Source organism: Podarcis tiliguerta (assembly GCF_965153285.1).
Source record: "Podarcis tiliguerta genome assembly, chromosome: 10".
In the NCBI taxonomy this organism is placed as follows: domain Eukaryota; kingdom Metazoa; phylum Chordata; class Lepidosauria; order Squamata; family Lacertidae; genus Podarcis; species Podarcis tiliguerta.
The window spans coordinates 18,635,212-18,653,245 of record NC_139543.1 but is presented as its reverse complement, the minus strand read 5'-3'; the positions used below and the strand labels follow the sequence as shown (position 1 = coordinate 18,653,245).

Sequence of the window (18,034 nt, the reverse complement as noted above, 5' to 3'; positions counted from 1 at the left end):
TTGTCTTAAAGGTAGGCTGATGGGCTAGGCCTCAGATCCATTTCCCTGTGAATTGGGGGGTGTATCAAATATTTTATACTTTCAATTTTTCAGTGAACAAGGGACTGTAAAGAATGGAAGCCTAAACTAGGTATGTACTAAAAACTTGGGGACCTATAATTCAAGTTTCCTCCACCAGCAGCTGTAAATTCCCCTTGTGCTCTGTTAGCCTCTGTGATAGGAATTTTATGCTCTTAAATATATGATAATGTTCATAAGTGTACCAACCAAGCACATACATAGATCAGCACAGGATGGTCAACCTGGAACCATTTTGATTCCTAAACTGACCAAATCTTTTCTCTACAAGGTCAAAATGGAAAAGCCTCCCCATTGTCTTTTCCTGCACAAATCCTGTCTTAAGGGTATGCCTGTGTTTGAATAGGGTGTGAGCCTGTGACATGGCCCAGGAACTAAGTATTTATCATTACAAAAGACTGGCCAGGCTACCCAGGAAATCCAATCAAGTAACCTGCCAGACAGGAGATAAACAAGGAGAGGAGAAAAACAACATTCAAATTTCTGTTTTAAGACCGCCTTTTCTGTGATGTAGGTGTGATGTATCTGAGGGATGGTCTTGGGTTACACCCCTTCTGTGATGTATGTATGACGTTTCTGGGGGTGGTCTTGATCTACAGGGTGGCAATTTCAAAAGTCTTTATAAGGCCTTGCACACCATTTTTCTGGGTCCCCCCTCTCTCCTGCGGGTGAGGGGAGCACCCTGTTGCAACAGATCAATACAGGCCAAGCCTACAGGCTGCTGTAAAAAGTAGCGACATCACCTTGCCAACAAAGGTCCGTATAGTAAAAGCTATGGTCTTCCCAGTAGTGATGTATGGAAGTGAGAGCTGGACCATAAAGAAGGCTGATCGCCGAAGAATTGACGCTTTTGAATTATGGTGCTGGAGGAGACTCTTGAGAGTCCCATGGACTGCAAGAAGATCAAACGCATCCATTCTTAAGGAAATCAGCCCTGAGTGCTCACTGGAAGGACAGATCGTGAAGCTGAGGCTCCAATACTTTGGCCACCTCATGAGAAGAGAAGACTCACTGGAAAAGACCCTGATGTTGGGAAAGATGGAGGGCACAAGGAGAAGGGGACGAGAGAGGACGAGATGGTTGGACACTGTTCTCGAAGCTACCAGCATGAATCTGACCAAACTGCGGGTGGCAGTGGAAGACAGGAGTGCCTGGCGTGCTCTGGTCCATGGGGTCACGAAGAGTCGGACACGACTGAACGACTAAACAACAACAAATCCTGGTTGGTGTCTTTGTTTTTGTCCAAGATTTTCCCGTTAACACCTCTGACAACATCTTACTAATTTCTCTCAAACTGTACAAACAGAAACCCTAACGCTCCCCACCATGAAAAAACAAACTATAAAGGCAGGTCACCTTTTAAACAGTTACTTCTATTTGCAGAGTTTTTCCTCATGTATTCATCAAAAGATCAGAGGTAGAATTGATGTACTGACATCATGTATTAGCTGGTTTTTCATTTATGATTTGACAGTGGCCGAACAATTTCCAAACAGAAGCCTCCTCTCAAATTCAAAACGTTTCAGAAATAGCCGAACAGATACCACCATAATTTGTGTGTGGTAAAGATGTTTTATTGCACCCTTGTCATGCATTTATAGGCAAGAGTGTAGAAGGTATATCAGAAAGTATATCAGATTCTTATTTTCTATCTAGGGCAGTGATGGCCAAACTTGGCCCTCCGGCTGTTTTGGGACTACAATTCCCATCATCCCTGACCACTGGTCCTGTTAAGCTAGGGATGATGGGAGTTGTAGTCCCAATACAATTGGAGGGCCAAGTTTGGCCATCACTGATCTAGGGTGTCAAGAAGAGGGTCTCACCTAGCCCCAATCGGCTGGTTTTCTATGTGCAGGGTTTCTGTTGTTTAATAAAAAGAACATGCCATAATGTGAGCCCCCGCTTGCTGTTTGAAGCCAGAAAAAAGGTAAAGGTAAAGGACCCCTGGATGGTTAAGTCCACTTAAAGGCGACTATGGGGTTGTGGCACTCATCTCATCTTCAGGCCAAGGGAACCAGTGTTTGTCCACAGACAGCTTTCTGAGTCATGTGGCCAGCATGACTAAACTGCTTCTGGCGCAATGTGACACCATGATGTGAATGGCGCTGTGGTCTAAACCACTGTGTCTCTTGGGCTTGCCTATCAGAAGGTTGGCGGTTCGAATCCCCGCAACGGAGTGAGCTCCTGTTGCTCTGTCCCAGCTCCTGCCAACCTAGCAGTTCGAAATCATGCCAGTGCAAGTAGATGAATAGGTAGCACTGCAGTGGGAAGGTAAACAGTGTTTCCATGCACTCTGGCTTCCGTCATGGTCTGCGAACAAATGCCAGCTCCCTTGGCCTGAAAGCGAGATGAGCACCGCAACCCCATAGTCACCTTTGACTGGACTTAACCGTCCAGGGGTCCTTTACCTTACCTTGAAGTCATAGTACACAGACACAAGTTTACATCCTCATCTCCTAGCGAGAACTAGGCCTCTATCAATGGCGAAGAGACAAGGGGTTCTTCTCTATGTTCACAGTTGAATAAGTAACTCCTAGAATCATGCTGAACACAGCAAGTCATATGTTTTTTCAGTATCCAATTTACTCTGTATATAAGAGAAATTCCTCACACATTACCCACAATGCTCTGGCTCTTCAATGCTTCACAAGTGCTCCTTGGCTCTGTGGAGAAATTATGAATTCCTCCTCTCACCCACACAGAGCCTCCCTCCTTCACATCACACTAAACTATGGTATTCAGCATAAGGATGTCCCAAGATATAAACACCCTGCACTTAAGAACTCTGCCTCCTGTACTATCTAAGGAACTATAACTTCTAAGTTGCTAATTTGCTGATGGAAGGCTGAATGCTATGCTAGTCAATGGAAACACACTGCCTTAAATTCCTTTGTAGATTAGCTTGTTCATTGAAACACCATTCCCTGACCTCTTTCAGTTACTCATAACACAATGTTGCTCAACAAAAAGGATGAGATGGCAGAAAGTGTACCCAATGGAAGAGCATACGATCATTTTGTCACAATACATAAATTTTCAAATTATCTCAATTGTATTTGCAGATTGTTAAAAAAAACACACCCTGGAAATTGTCAGATAGTAGTAGTTAAGTCAGTCAAAACACAAATTATTCAACCTATGAGGCAACACTTATATCAAAACTGCTTTCGCATTTATTAGCAGACGTGTTCCCAAATGGTTGTAACTGGAGCTGACCTCATTTTGCATCTGATGGGAGGAAATGGAATAAATGCTCATCACATTTAGAAACAATTAGAATTCATTAACGAAACTCGGCTCATAAAATTAAGCGTTGTGGTCCCATGGAAGGGATTCTGTAAGCTCTCCAAAACAATATAAGCAGACCAACTATCCCTTCAGAGAGGCGCTTTATTTCAAACTGAGGATTTGTTTGAAATGTGTTGCTTCCATCGCTCTCCCTAATGAATATTCCACAAAAGAAAAGGCAGTTAATTGTGTCAGATAAGATAGGAGGGCCAGAGAGAGTATTGGGTGATGACTGTAAGTTGAGCTTTGGGCTGTTTACATTTCCCATCTCTTTGCAAAATGGAATGTTCATCACAGAAAATTCAGAGCGGTTACTCATTTGATGCCACGTGGAAGCACCAATCTGTTCTCCCCTCCCACAACTCTCTGAAGGGCCCTCCATTCACAATCCTGCCACCATGTTCCTGTCATCCGTGCACTGAGGAGCAGGAAGTCTTGAGAGGGGGACTAGCAGTACATGTATGAATTCCCCATTCATCCAATGTGGAGATCTGCACAATCGGGGTTCCAATTCATGGGGAAGCTTGTTCACATACAACTAGGGATGGGCAATTCTGGTTTTCAACATCATGATATATAATAATAATAATTTATTTATACCCCGCCCATCTGGCTGGGTCTCCCCAGCCACCCTGGGCGGCTTCCAACAAAGTACAGTGGTGCCTCGCAAGACGAAATTAATTCGTTCTGCGAGTTTTTTCGTCTTGTGAATTTTTTCGTCCTGCGAAGCATGGTTTCCCATAGGAAATGCATTGACGGTTTCCCATAGGAATGCATTCACGGTTTTAAGAAAAAGGCGCAAGACGTTTTCGTCTTGTGAAGCAAGCCCATAGGGAAATTCGTCTTGCGAAGCAACTCAGAAAACAAAAAACTCTTTCGTCTTGCGAGTTTTTCGTCTTGCGAGGCATTCGTCTTGCGAGGTACCACTGTATTAAAACACAGTGGTCTGTTAAACATTAAAAGCTTCCCTAAACAGGGCTGCCTTCAGATGTCTTCTAAATGTCTGGTAGTTGTTCTTCTCTTTGACATCTGGTGGGAGGGCGTTCCACAGGGAGGGTGCCACTACTGAGAAGGCCCTCTGCCTGGTTCCCTGTAACCTCGCAGTGAGGGAACCGCCAGAAGGCCCTCGGCGCTGGACCTCAGTGTCTGGGCAGAACGATGGGGGTGGAGACACTCCTTCAGGTATACTGTACTGAAGCCATTTAGGGTTTTAAAGGTCAACACCAACACTTTGAATTGTGCTCGGAAATGTATAACCAGCTAAACCTCGCCATATACCGATACATCACAATGTCTGAAATAAGGATGGAGCTATGTAGAGGCATTGGCTGTTTCATAGTCTTTACCACATTGTGATTTTTGCATAGCACACCCACAGACACACACATCAGGGTTGAAACAAGTATCACGATATGAACTTCAAATGTACATGCTTGTCTGAATGTGTATATACAGCCTCTGTTTACAACCCACGGCAACCATTTTGTGTTGGCACCCTCAGCCCCTTTAGCAAAACATGAGTTCTAGCAACTAACGTGATGTTGTTGTTTTGGTTTTAAAAAGTAGTTATCTGTGTACATATTGTCACGGGTGCCAGCTCAAAATGGCTGCCATGAGCATCAAAAAAGGGTGCAAGTATGCCATATCAGTGAGTCCCCCTCCCCCCCAAAAAAACCCTGTATTTGTGTGTGTGTGAACACACACAATTTGGATTGTTTATACTTCCAACGGTTGATGCAGAACCAGTAGTACCATATCAAGCATTGGGCCTGTGGGCCTTGTTCATCTCCTCATACTCAGGCTCCTATTTCTAATTCCCCAAAATTAAAAATGGCACTGATTCAGAAAAATCTCACCAGCCTTCAAACTAGAATCTGGCTTTTTAGGCAACAGGGTTCCGTGCCAGAGGAGAGAAAGAACAATTGCTTTTCAGTCATTTCTGCATTTTAGAGTTGGCCTTTTACAATGAACTTACAGAGCATGTATCTGCGCTTTCCGATATGGAGCTTGCCATAGTTTAAAAAAGCACAACTCTTTTTTATACTGCTAGAAGTTGTAACAGTTGCACACCAAGTTGTAACAAACTCCCTATAAACATACACATTCAAGCTGATGTTTTCATTTCGCTGTTAAATGCATGCCGCAAATAACTTCCCACCCTACATAAACTCAAGTATCTTTCCAAGAAACATTATTATTACTATTATTATTTTAAGAAGTTTAAATAAAAAACTCTTGCCACAAGCAAACCTCTGGAGTCACTGGATGATCTGCTGCGGGGACTGGGAATGTTCACAAACATATTCTAAGTGTTCAAAAAGAAAAGTCACTCTAAGTTTGAAGGGCCAACTTTTGCACACACACAAAAATGAGAAGCCAGTTTTACTGACAAAGGGGGGGCGCTATAGGCAGAGGGACACTCTATGGTGTTGATAAGCGAGGGCAGTGAAGTTCACACCTAACAAGTCAAAAAGGGCACATGCACCTCCATGGAACTTAACATATGTTGCACATACGCAGTCCAATGTTGACTACATCGGGCACATGGTGGAGCGTATGGTCACACTGTTGCTTCATACCACATAAACAGTTTCCTCACTTGTGGAGAGTACAAACCAGCACACAGAACTGGTGCATTTCATATGTGGATCTGCTCCTGTTCAGGATCCCTGCTTCAGATATGGACAACCAACATTTGAAATTCACCAGGGGCATTTTGCCCCTGGTTATCAGCCACTTGGGACGCAGGTGGCGCTGTGGGTTAAACCACAGAGCCTAGGACTTGCCAATCAGAAGATCGGCAGTTCGAATGCCCGCGACGGGGTGAGCTCCCGTTGCTCGGTCCCTGCTCCTGCCAACCTAGCAGTTCAAAAACACGTCAAAGTGCAAGTAGATAAGTAGGCACCGCTCTGGCGGGAAGGTAAATGGCGTTTCTGTGCGCTGCTCTGGTTTGCCAGAAGCGGCTTAGTCATGCTGGCCACATGACCCGGAAGCTGTACTATAAAGCGAGATGAGCGCCGCAACCCCAGAGTCGGCCACGACTGGACCGAATGGTCAGGGGTCCCTTTACTTTTAGCTTTATCAGCCACTTGTGACCAATAAAGATGCCCGGGTGCCAGGATGGTGCCTGACGTCTCCACCATATGGAGGTGCATGCCTGGGGAATCCTTGGGTCTTACTTGTTTTCACACACTAGCAACACATCCTGTAGAATTCCACCCGTGATATTTTATCTGCACAATCAGAACTAATTTCAGGAACCAAAAAGCCATGTTGGAAAATACAACTTTTGAGCTGTCTGGCCCCAAAATGGCAACTAGACTTTCCATTTTGGTGACTGTAGCCTTGGTTTAAGGAGGCACTTGGCACCTGGATTATTACCGTATATATCTGAGTTTCTAACACGGCCAACAATGATCCCATCAAGCATGAAAAGGCTATCACTGCATCCGTTAACAGCCTGTGTCAAGCAACGGGAGACAATCCCCGGGAGAATTCCCTGGGGAAAGTCATTTTCAGTAGCATAAAAATAGCAGCACACCTCGCAAGATACTGGAGGCTGCAAATGCTACATGTTGAGCAAGTGTGAATGAGCAGACAGAAGTAGCCCATTATTAATCGTTAGCAGAAACATAAAACGGAAAGAACACTGGGGAGCAGCAAATCACCCCTTGGAAAGTTAGGTCCTTAAAAAGAAGAAGAAGAAGAAGAAGAAGCACAATTGTCAGAAGGTTGAACTCTGGAAATTTATTGCATAGACCTGCGACTCCAATCACTCATGTTTTTCAAAGGGCGACCTTAATAACTTGTTTGAACATGACAGTAATCTATTGAACAGAATACACAGGAACTAAATACAGAAGATGTGCTATCTTTTGAGGGACCAAGTGCATGTGAAATCCACACAACGTCCGCACTGGTATCAGCCTGTGAAGGTTAGCTACTCATTTGTCCTGAAGAGGGAACTGGTGGAGAAAATGGGCAGGCATGCCAGATGGCCTTCACTCAACAGTCAATCAACAGCCATGCCAATGCAGAATTCTCAAATGCACCATTATTTTAGTGTTTGAAATTAGCCTGGTGACAGGCACATTTTGCACCTAGCTATTGGCCACTTGTATGGGACGCGGGTGGCGCTGTGGGTTAAACCACAGAGCCTAGGGCTTGCTGATCAGAAGGTCGGCAGTTCAAATCCCCACGACGGGGTGAGCTCCGGTTGCTCAGTCCCTGCTCCTGCCAACCTAGCACTTCGAAAGCACATAAGTGCAAGTAAATAAATAGGTACCACTCCGGCGGGAAGCTAAATGCCGTTTCCGTGCGCTGCTCTGGTTTGCCAGAAGCGGCTTAGTCATGCTGGCCACATGACCCAGAAGCTGTACACCGGCTCCCTCGGCCAATAAAGCGAGATGCGCGCTGTAACCCCAGAGTCGGCCACGACCAGACCTCATGCTCAGGGGTCCCTTTACCTTTACCTATTGGCCACTTGCAACCAAGTGAAGATGCCTGGGCGCTAGGATGGTGCTTGAGATCTCCACTACCTGGAGGTGCATCCCTGAGGATCCTTGGATCCTGACTGTTTTCACATACTCATACCACAACCTGTAGAATTCTATTACTTCTATTAGTTATATTTTATCTGCACAATCAGAATGAATTTTAGGAAGCAAAAAGCTTTTTCTGTGCTGCCTGAACAGGAGTAGTCGCCATTAGGAAAAAGAGGTTGGAATAGTCCCTGGATCAAGTGACTTTTCTTCTTTAAGTTCTCAATGCTCTTAAGCTAGGTCAAGGTTGTCATCTGAACTAGCCAGATGTTTAACTGAGAATCAATCACAATCAATTCATCATTTGAAAAAGAAGACCTTAGAGCCATCTTGCCCCAAAATGGAAACTAGACATTCCGTTTTGGGCGATTGCAAACTTGGTTTATGGAGCTATTTGGCACTAGCTTATACAGAGTGTATGAAAAGTAACTGTACACCTACTATAAATGCACTCTCCATAGGTGTATAGTTACTTTTTGAACCCCCTGTATATCAGAGTTTCTAACATAGTTTCGACTTACAGAGAGAAATTACCACAAGCTCAGGCCTTAACTCTCCACATGGCAAAACTGTACGACTCTGACTTTGAGGTACATGTTAGGCATGTGGGGAGGGGAAAGAGAAGAGACAGATTACTGTAGAGAAAAGGCCAGAACACAGGGAGAGACTTATCATAGGATGAGTTATCTATTTTACCATCTAAGGAGTTATTTGTCTCAGTTACATCTCACTTCCACCATTAAACATTGAAGTACAGTGGTACCTCGCAAGACGAATGCCTAGCAAGACGAAAAACTCACAAGACGAAATAGTTTTTTGTTTTCTGAGTTGCTTCGCAGGACGGATTTCCCTATGGGCTTGCTTCGCAAGATGAAAACGTCTTGCGCCTTTTTTAAAAAACTGCCAATGCATTCCTATGGGAAACCGTCAATACATAGTGGTGCTTCGCAAGATGAAAAAATTCACAAGACGAAAAAACTCGCAGAACGAATTAATTTCGTCTTGCAAGGCACCACTGTACAAGTGTAGGAAGTTTCCTACAGTGTAGATATTCTGATGGAATGGCATGTTTTGACCAAACTATATATCTATTACAGGAACTTCCACAGACATAGCACTTGTTTTTAGAAGTCTGAGGTGAGTTTCCTATTGCTTGTAGGACATAACTCGCATTATGGTAAATCACAGACACAACGCATGGAGAAATCAATTAGCAAAACCTACACACAGTCTAGTGCACAGCAGGAATGGAAAACTTTAGCTGAGGTCACTGTATTAATACAAAGAGATGTGCCAAGGCCCTGTGCCTTAATTTTAATCATAGTCCATCTACATTTGTAATTGCATTTGAATCTATTTTGTTCCGGATCTGAATATGCTTTAAACCATTTAAGTTCAGTTTTGCAGCTTTAAAATTGCCCAAGGCTGAAATCTGAATAATGGGTAGCTTTTACCCTAAACAGTAAGGAAAAGTAAGACTGCCAGAGTTGCTTAGTAATAACTGTTACACACACATAGGGAATGCTCCATTAGCCCTGCCACGCCATTCCCTGGGGGTTGGAGGAAACAGAACAGGGCAAGCAGACCTCTGCATGGGAGCCATGCTGATCCGAATGACTTGTGATTTGTGGTGTAGAATCCAAAAGAGCCCACCACATCTGAGCTGACTGGTCCCCTCCAGTTCTCTCCCAATTCTGGGACACAGGCGTCTAAGGAAGTCAGATTAGCCTCAACCAGAGCCAGGGCCTTTTCAACACTGGCTCCGGCCTGGTGGAACGCTCTGTCTCATGAGACCAGGGCCCTGCAGGATCTGATTTCTTTCTGCAGGACCTGTAAGACAGAGTTGTTCCGCCTGGCCTTTGGCTTGGAAACAACTTGATCCCCTCCCCCTCTTTCCTTTTTTCTCTTTCTGTGATGGAACTCCTATTTGGGGACTTCCCTGGCTTTTTTCTGGCCCACGTAGGACTAGTCTGGATAGTTGGCCTTGAAGACTTGATGTTTTCATCCCCCAAAAAGTTTTTTATTTGAGTTCCTACTGAAATGAGGCTGCATTTTAATGTTTTAATGTCATATTTTAATCTTGTTTTTAAGTTGTATTTCAATCAACTGTTTTTTATACTTGGTGTTAGCTGCCCTGAGCCCTGTCTTGGCTGGGGAGGGCAGGGTATAAATAAAATTTATTATTATTATTATTATTATTATTATTATTATTATTATTATGAGGAGGAGGAGGAGGAATGAAAGGGAGGCACATGAAGAAATGATGGAGACGACACAAATGGACAAGCTCAAAGTAGTGACAAATGAAGAGCAAGAAAAAAATGACAGATGGGGTTGCTGTGCATCAAGAACAAAGACAGCAAATCATCTGCTGTGAGAAGGTATCACGAAGATACCTTGCAAAAGAACTCAGTGTGCCTCATTTCATTCCAAGACAGGCATCAGTCTTCCAGTGCTCTTCTACATATTTATTTTAAAAGCTTAACATCCTTTAGGATCTGGAGGTCTGAAGATCTCATTTTTATTAACCAACTCCTAGATCTGCTGGTTTCTAGCTGCACAAACATATCCAGGAATATTTTTGCAGAAACTCCCCACTAATGCAGGACTCGATAATTAAGCAGTTTGAGGAATGCCAGAGAATTCAATGAAATTCGGAAAAGAAAAGGAAACTTCAGTAGCCCCTGCAATTTATACTCAGGGGTACAAAAAGAGAACAGCAATTATTTACTAATCTAGAACACAGAAAATCAATACCAATAGGCTTTGCCCTTACAAAACAGGTTTGTGAAGTCTTCAGTTTCTCTGTACTACAATACAGTACCATTCATTTTTGGGTCCATTTAGCATTGTTTGCCTAAATAAAGCCATGTGCTTTAGTCATTCTCAAACAGCTGGATTCCAGTAGGCCTAAAGAATTAAATTTTTTTAAGGACACTTAAATGAAGCTGCAATTGGAACAAGTAAAACATTCCAATTGCTACCAAAGAAACAGGGAAGGTTTCAAAGAATTTCTCAAAACCCACATCTCTCAGTACTAGCATTTAAGCAAGATTGATGATCATATCTACGGGCTTCTGTTGCAGACACAATTCCACTGCAATATAGAAATTAATGTCTCCCTGCCAAATGTACGTAAATGCCCAAAGCAAATGAAACTCAGGTCCATTAATTACAGTATACAGGAGCCATCACTTCTGAGCAACGATTACAGGTAGCATTTAATTCAGGATAAGATGTCAAATGTTTTTCACCCAATACCCATCCTTTAGTCTGCTCTTCAGAGGCCAATTCTACCACAATTATTTATACCCCACCCATCTGGCTGGGTTGTCTTCATCAAGCTATGTTGTCCACTGACCTTACAGTTTTTCCACATTGTTCTCCCACCCCCAGTAAGCACATTAATTGTCACAAAATCAAGAGGAATGTATTGGTGGGGCAGAAAATAAAAATGACTACTTATCAAGGTAGTCACTTTGAGGTCTAATTTGGGAAACCCCAGTCAAAGCAGAAAAAGAGTCTCCCATTGCACCACTGACATACAGTAATCAACAGCAGCAACAACCATCTTTATTACGGTCCAGAGACCCAACAAATCGTTACAAAGCAATACACAATTCAGACAGCCTACCTCCAGGTTAAACAAGCATTTTGTTTAGAATATAGGGATCATTGGTTCTTGCAACCACCAATAAAAACTTGGCCACTGCTAATGTTCTAGCATTTGTCTGGTCTTCCAATAGGAACCTGACTTAGTGAGCCTCTGATTTTCCCAGGAAAGGTACCAGCAAGGGTAATATCAGTTCAGCCCTGGCTTGCTCATATTTCGCACAGTGCAACAAAATATGTTTTATGGAATCGATGTCTTGAGCACACGAGCAAAGCCTGTCCTGGTAGGGAACTACTTTCAACCTGCCATCCAACACTGCAGAAGGAAAGACGTTTAGTCTAGCTTTGGTGAATAACCTTCAATAAATTGGTAGAGTAATCACAAGAGTCACAATAAGGTACTTTCATAACTCTTGGTAGCAGCACACCAGACAGTCAAGAGAATACCACCACATTACCCCAAATAATAAAGCCTTGAATGACAACCTAGTAGGTGTTATGGAGAAAAATACCATTAAGTGGCTCCCTCATAACCAAGGTTTTCTCTTCATGGGCACCATTTTAGACTATGATGGAGGAATTAATGTGGAAAATGCTATGCCAGGACTGAAAACAGTGGCGTAGCGTGGGTTGTCAGCACCCGGGGCAAGGCAAGTAATTTGCGCCCCCTAACCCGGGGCAAGGCAAGTAATTTGCACACCCCCCCCCCGCTGCACTGTCCCTCCCCCAGATGGTCCCTCGCTCTCTCTCCGCACCGCACGCCTGGCACCCTCCCCTCCACAGTGGGCGGCGACCCGGGAGCTCGGATCAGATTCGCACAGCCAGCACTGCAGTGAGAGAGAGTGAGTGAGCCAGGTAGGGGCAGAGAGCTGAGCGCCCCCCCCCCCCCGATGTTGCGCCCGGTGCGGCCGGGCCCCCCTGCACCCCCCACGCTACACCACTGACTGAAAATACTTCTGAACTTCTCCTGATACCTCCAGGAGCTTGCAGGAATCTAGAAGAGAAAGTTGCTTTCTACAGAGAGAGACTATTGGTCCATCCGACAAAGCATTTTGCCCACTCAACAAACACACACCTCACTCTACGCTGATTACACTGACTGGAAGCAGCTCTCTGGGGATGCAAATAAGAGTCTTTTGCAGCCTTATCCGGAGAGGCCATGGTTTGAACCTGAGAACTCATTCTGTATGCAAAATATGCGGTCTCTCGTTGGAACACAGCAGCCTGCTCACAGAACTTTTCAGAGAAGGTGTTCAGACTGGACATGAAATTTTCTTCAACTCCTCAAATCTGTTGTCAAAAAGCATTCACTAGAAGGCTAATCTCACACAGAGATCTGGCCCTAAAAAAGAACTGGGGTCCAATTTAACCCAAGGAAATGGAGCTGAAGAGGAGGATGAGAGAGAGAGAGAGAGAGAGAGAGAGAGAGTTTGGATTTGATATCCCGCTTTATCACTACCCTAAGGAGTCTCAAAGTGGCTAACAATCTCCTTTCCCTTCCTCCCCCACAACAAACTGCAAGGTGAGTGAGCTGAGAGACTTCAGAGAAGTGTGACTGGCCCAAGGTCACCCAGCAGCTGCATGTGGAGGAGCGGGGAAGCAAACCCGGTTCACCAGATTACGAGTCCACCGCTCTTAACCACTACACCACACTGGATGAGGAGAAAGATGAACCTATGTTAGGGATGGGAAGCCCTGTACTCACACAACGCACCATTCAAAAGTTGTTGTTTTTAACCTCCATACTTTATTATGCTCAGGGACATCATAAAATAAAAGGCCTTTCAAGGAAGTCAGCCCCACTCCCTTTTGCAACTAAAGGATGCTACAGTTGAAGAAGCTCGTCCCTAAATAATCCTTGGCTAGTCAGATACAATTCTTTTCTGTTTTATTGGCGTGTCAATAGCTTCATTTCATTGGGCGACGGTCTCTTAACACACAGTTGCACAGGGGACCCAAGCAAAATGGATGTCTTGTTGCCTGAAGCAATTTCTACTCTATTATTTCCCCTAAGCATCTTGCTTTCAATCACCTGCTTTCCAAAGGAAACCATGTATCACCTTCAAGAGGCACAGAGAGAGATGCTTAAGTAGCAGGAAAACAATGCCGGTCTCGGCAACTGGAGATAATGCTGTGCCCATATTATAACAAAGTATCAGCTGACTAGAGTTACTGCAACTTGGTGAAGCTGTTATAATAAACAAAGGCACATAAACCCCTTAGGCTACCACTGAATAAACATCTTGCTCCAGAGTAAACCCTACTGAATTCAAGCAGCACCAATCCACCCAGTCCCCCAATGTTCAGCCCTTCCAGTGTAATATCTCCAAATTTTGTTCTGTGCTAACCTAACCTCTTACTGCAATCCTATACATGTCTTAGGATGTCAGCCCCGTTCAATTCTCTGGGACTTCCTTCCAGGTAAGTGGGTACAGGACTGCAAATGTAAAGACTGGAGTCCAAAAAATACTTATTAGGAACTGTGCCCCACTAAACACAGCGGGATGGGGGACAATAGCTCAAAGCACACGCTTTGCAGGCAGAACGGAAGGTCCTCGCTTCCTTCCCTGGCATGGCGTAACCAGGAAAGGCTTGAGAGCCGCTGACTGCCTGTGTCAACAATACCAACGGTATGCGACTGGCTATAAAGCAGATTCCTATGTTTCTATATCCCGCATTTAACTGCACGGGGATTACGCTGCAGAGAGCGTTTCCTTCCGGCTTTCCGGCTCCACAGCGAGCAGCAGAGCTGACGTTTCTTGAGGAATCCGCGTTACACGACCGCCGAGACTTGACCCCACCAACCCAGCCGTCTGCGCGCCTGCCCGCGAGCTGCGTGCGCTCGAAGCGCTGCTTCCCAACCCCCCTTCCCGGCTCCTGCTAACTAGGAAAGAGCGGCTCAACCTGTTGCAGCAAAGGAAGAGCGGCAACGCCATCCAAGAGGCAGCAGTTGCGCGCACAGGCATTTCTCAGCACACAGGGGAAGAGTTTACTTCCCGGTCTCTGCGCCGTGTGACCCACTGACACAAAACATACTGCAGCCAGAAAGAAAAGGAGGGGGGAGCTCGATCTACTGAAAGACCAGGTGGAAGAACCGAGAAGATCCTGCGACCCGCTGTGAATCTCTTCTCCCCCTCACCCACCCCCAGACATGGACGTAAATAAATAAAAATAACTAAAAGTAGAAATTTCAGGCAATTTTTAACAGATTTTTCTGAGCACTTGAGGTCAAGAGAAAGTGATTTAAAACAACTGTTGGTGAGACATTGCATTGGGAGTCTGCTAGACAGAGGATAGTGACAGGTGGGTGTCCTGCCCTCCCTCCCCCCCCCCATAAAGCCTGACTAATTGTCCCCCGCGACAGAAATCCTGGCTCGCAGAACCCACAAGTTATTGGGAACCGCTTCGGTGCGCGGAGATCTTCCGGGCACGCATTGCAATGCAGGCGATTTGCAAACAGAGGCTCGCGCTACCAGTTGCATGCGATGCCTGCAGTTTCCTGCTCGGGAGGCTGAAAGTGGGAGGGGAAAGTGGCTGGAAAGGGAAAGTCCTCCCGCCCGCCGGACCTTTCCCCCCCTAGCCAAACCATCCGCCGCTCAGAAGGGGCGGAATGGGAAGCATCGGCTCGTCCTGCGGCCGAGTCCGGCTGGCGCTGCGCTCCGGGCGCGCCTCACCTTCTGCTGCCGCCGGGCCATGTCGGTGGGCTGCTTGGCGTTGAACGGGTACGCGATGCAGCGCACGATGAAGGCGTACAGCTGCAGCCGGAGCCGCTTCTCGCTCTCCTCCTTCTGTAGCCGCTCTTGCTCTTCCCTGCCTTCGCTGCGCACCGAAGGGCTGGGGCTCGCCGGGCGCCCAGACGCGCCGCCACCACTGCCGCCGTCTCCAACGCCGCGGTTCCCCGGGCGCCCGGGCTCTCGGTGCGCGGCAGAGAGGGTGCGCGGCGAGCTGGCCGCCGCCGCCACCACCAGCACCTCCCGCCGGTCTTCGTCCAGCACCTCGTCCGACTCTTCTTCGCTAGACGACGGGTCCAGCATAATGGTGCCCGCTCGCTCCCCGCGGCCGTCTGCAGGCGAGAAAGAGCGCCGCGCGCAAAGGCGCCTGCAGCTGCCGGACCAGCGCGCACCTTTCCGGACACGTCGAGCTTCCACGCCCGACTATTTCCTACCAGCGAGCCGCCGGCGGCAGCCGTGAGAAAGAGAAAGAGAGAGAGGAGGAGAGGCGGAGTTTGGGGGGAAAGGGGTCGAGCTTGGGCGCTGTTTTCCACCGGGGATCCTATCAGAGCCCGCGCTGGCCTGTCACTTCTCCGACCGCGGCTCCGCCTCGCCGACAGCAGCGGCGCCGAGACGCACAGGTGGGAAACCTGTAGCGCCCACAACAAGCAACACGTGGAACAGAAGGCGAAAGGCGCGCCGCGCCAAAGACCCTTTCTCTTTCTCAGTGAGCAGGATCAGCCACGAGCTTTCGGTGCTCCCGGGCCCTACAATTGCCCAACCTTTATAACCCAGCAGCTTTATACAGTGGTACCTCGGGTTAAGTACTTAATTCGTTCCGGAGGTCCGTTCTGAACCTGAAACTGTTCTTAACCTGAAGCACCACTTTAGCTCCTCCTGCTGCCGCCGCGCCGCCAGAGCACGATTTCTGTTCTCATCCTGAAGCAAAGTTCTTAACCTGAAGCACTATTTCTGGGTTAGCGGAGTCTGTAACCTGAAGCGTATGTAACCTGAAGCGTTTGTAACCCGAGGTACCACTGTACTGCTGCAGCTGCGTCCCGCCCGCCTCCCCAGCGAGTAAATCAATAGGAAGACTTAACTGAGGTTTGCCTGCCCCCCTCCCGGAACATAAATCCTGGTAACGCCCATGTTTACACGGGGAGGGGGGAAATTGCGCCTGCATGCTAGAGATCTCCTCCCCCCCCCCACCTTAAATACACCTGCAGGGCTCCGTCAACTTTGGATAATATTTCTCACTGCAAAACTACTTGAGAACCATAAGCCACAGGATGCTCTCTCTTTCCTCGGGGAAATTGGGGTTTTTTTGGGTGGGGGGAAACTAAGGGTTCTGGTAGGCAAGGGTGCATGGGCATAGCCAGGGGGAAGCTGCCCCCCTAAATCAAAATAAATAAATAAGCATACTTAACTAACGGACCAATTGCATCGCAGGTAACTCTGTTCTGCCACCCCGTAACAAAAAGCCTGCCCCCTTAAAATAAATCCTGGCTATGCCTATGCAAGGGTGCCAACTTGAATAAAATATTGGGGAGGGGGACCCAGCCCTGCCCCCCACATGATGATGCAGTGCAAGGACACTATTTGAATGGCAGTGCCCAGCAAAGGGGGGGGGGGGGGCAAATGGCTCTAGGCCAGTGGTATTTATTATGAGAGCCAAGCCACTTCTCACAACAAGCGGTCACCATGTTAGATTTCCCAAGATTCAGTGCCTGTCTTCAGCAATGGCAGAGCTCTGCTCCCCTAATAAATGCCACCAGCTCCAGGCATGGGTGTAGCCTGTATTTACTGAATCAAGTAAATAAATAAAGATACTTAACTAAAAGTAGAAGTTGTAGAAAGATTCCGACAGATTTTTCTGAGCACTTGGGGTCAAAAGAAAGTCATTTAGAACAACTCCTGTTGAGATATTTCATTCTGAATCTGCTAGACAAAGCTAGAGGATGATAACAAGTTGGTGTCCTCCCCCCCTCCCCCGTAACATAAATCCTGGCTAGGCCCATGCCTATAGGTAGCATAACAAACAGATGTGAGGAGAGTAGTGGTGGCAGCTCTGACAACCCTAGTGCTATGTGGGAGCCCATGCTGGAATTTGTCCCTGGGCCATGGGTGTAGCCAGGGGGTGGGGGCAACTGTCCCCCCCAATCAATAAAAATCAATATAAATCTGAGGTCGTCCCCCCCCCCCCCGACAAAAATCCTGGCTACGCCCATGCCCTGGGCAGCACCTTGTTGAGGGGCACTAAAAGGCGCTGTGGGTTAAACCACAGAGCCTAGGGCTTGCCAATCAGAAGGTTGGTGGTTTGAATCCCTGCGATGGGGTGAGTTCCTGTTGCTCGGTCCTGCCAACCTAGCAGTTCGAAAGCACGTCAAAGTGCATGTAGATAAATAGGTACCGCTCCGGCAGGAAGGTAAACGGCATTTCCGTGCGCTGCTCTGGTTTGCCAGAAGCGGCTTAGTCATGCTGGCCACATGACCCGGAAGCTGTACGCCGGCTCCCTCAGCCAGTAAAGTGAGATGAGCGCCGCATAGAACTATCATAGAACTGTAGAGTTGGAAGGGACCACAAGGATAATCTAGTCCAGTAGTTCTCAACCTGTGGGTCCCCAGATGATGTTGGACTACAACTCCCATCATCCCTGAGCTCTGGCCTTGCTAGCTAGGAGAGATGGGAGTTGTAGTTTAACAACTTCTGGGGACCCACAGGTTGAGAAAGGCTGATTCTAGTCCAACCCCCTGCAACATAGGAATCTTTTGCCCAATACAGTGGTACTTCAGGTTAAGTACTTAA

The 18,034-nt window shown here is 46.7% G+C and overlaps 1 protein-coding gene across 7 annotated transcripts in view; it reads right to left on the bottom strand.

The window, feature by feature from the left end:
* CADPS2 (calcium dependent secretion activator 2) overlaps positions 1 to 15,734 on the bottom strand; it is a 343,854-nt gene extending 328,120 nt beyond the window's left edge. For 3 of the 7 annotated variants that reach the window (XM_083399351.1, XM_083399353.1, XM_083399352.1), the window contains exon 1: positions 15,194 to 15,734. In XM_083399351.1, coding sequence (XP_083255477.1) covers positions 15,194 to 15,553 — 360 coding nt within the window. In that variant the 5' untranslated portion in view covers positions 15,554 to 15,734. The remainder of the gene's footprint in view (positions 1 to 15,193) is intronic. The other 4 variants (XM_083399349.1, XM_083399350.1, XM_083399354.1 and 1 more) reach the window with 2 other exon arrangements.
* Between the last annotated feature and the right edge of the window lie 2,300 nt (positions 15,735 to 18,034).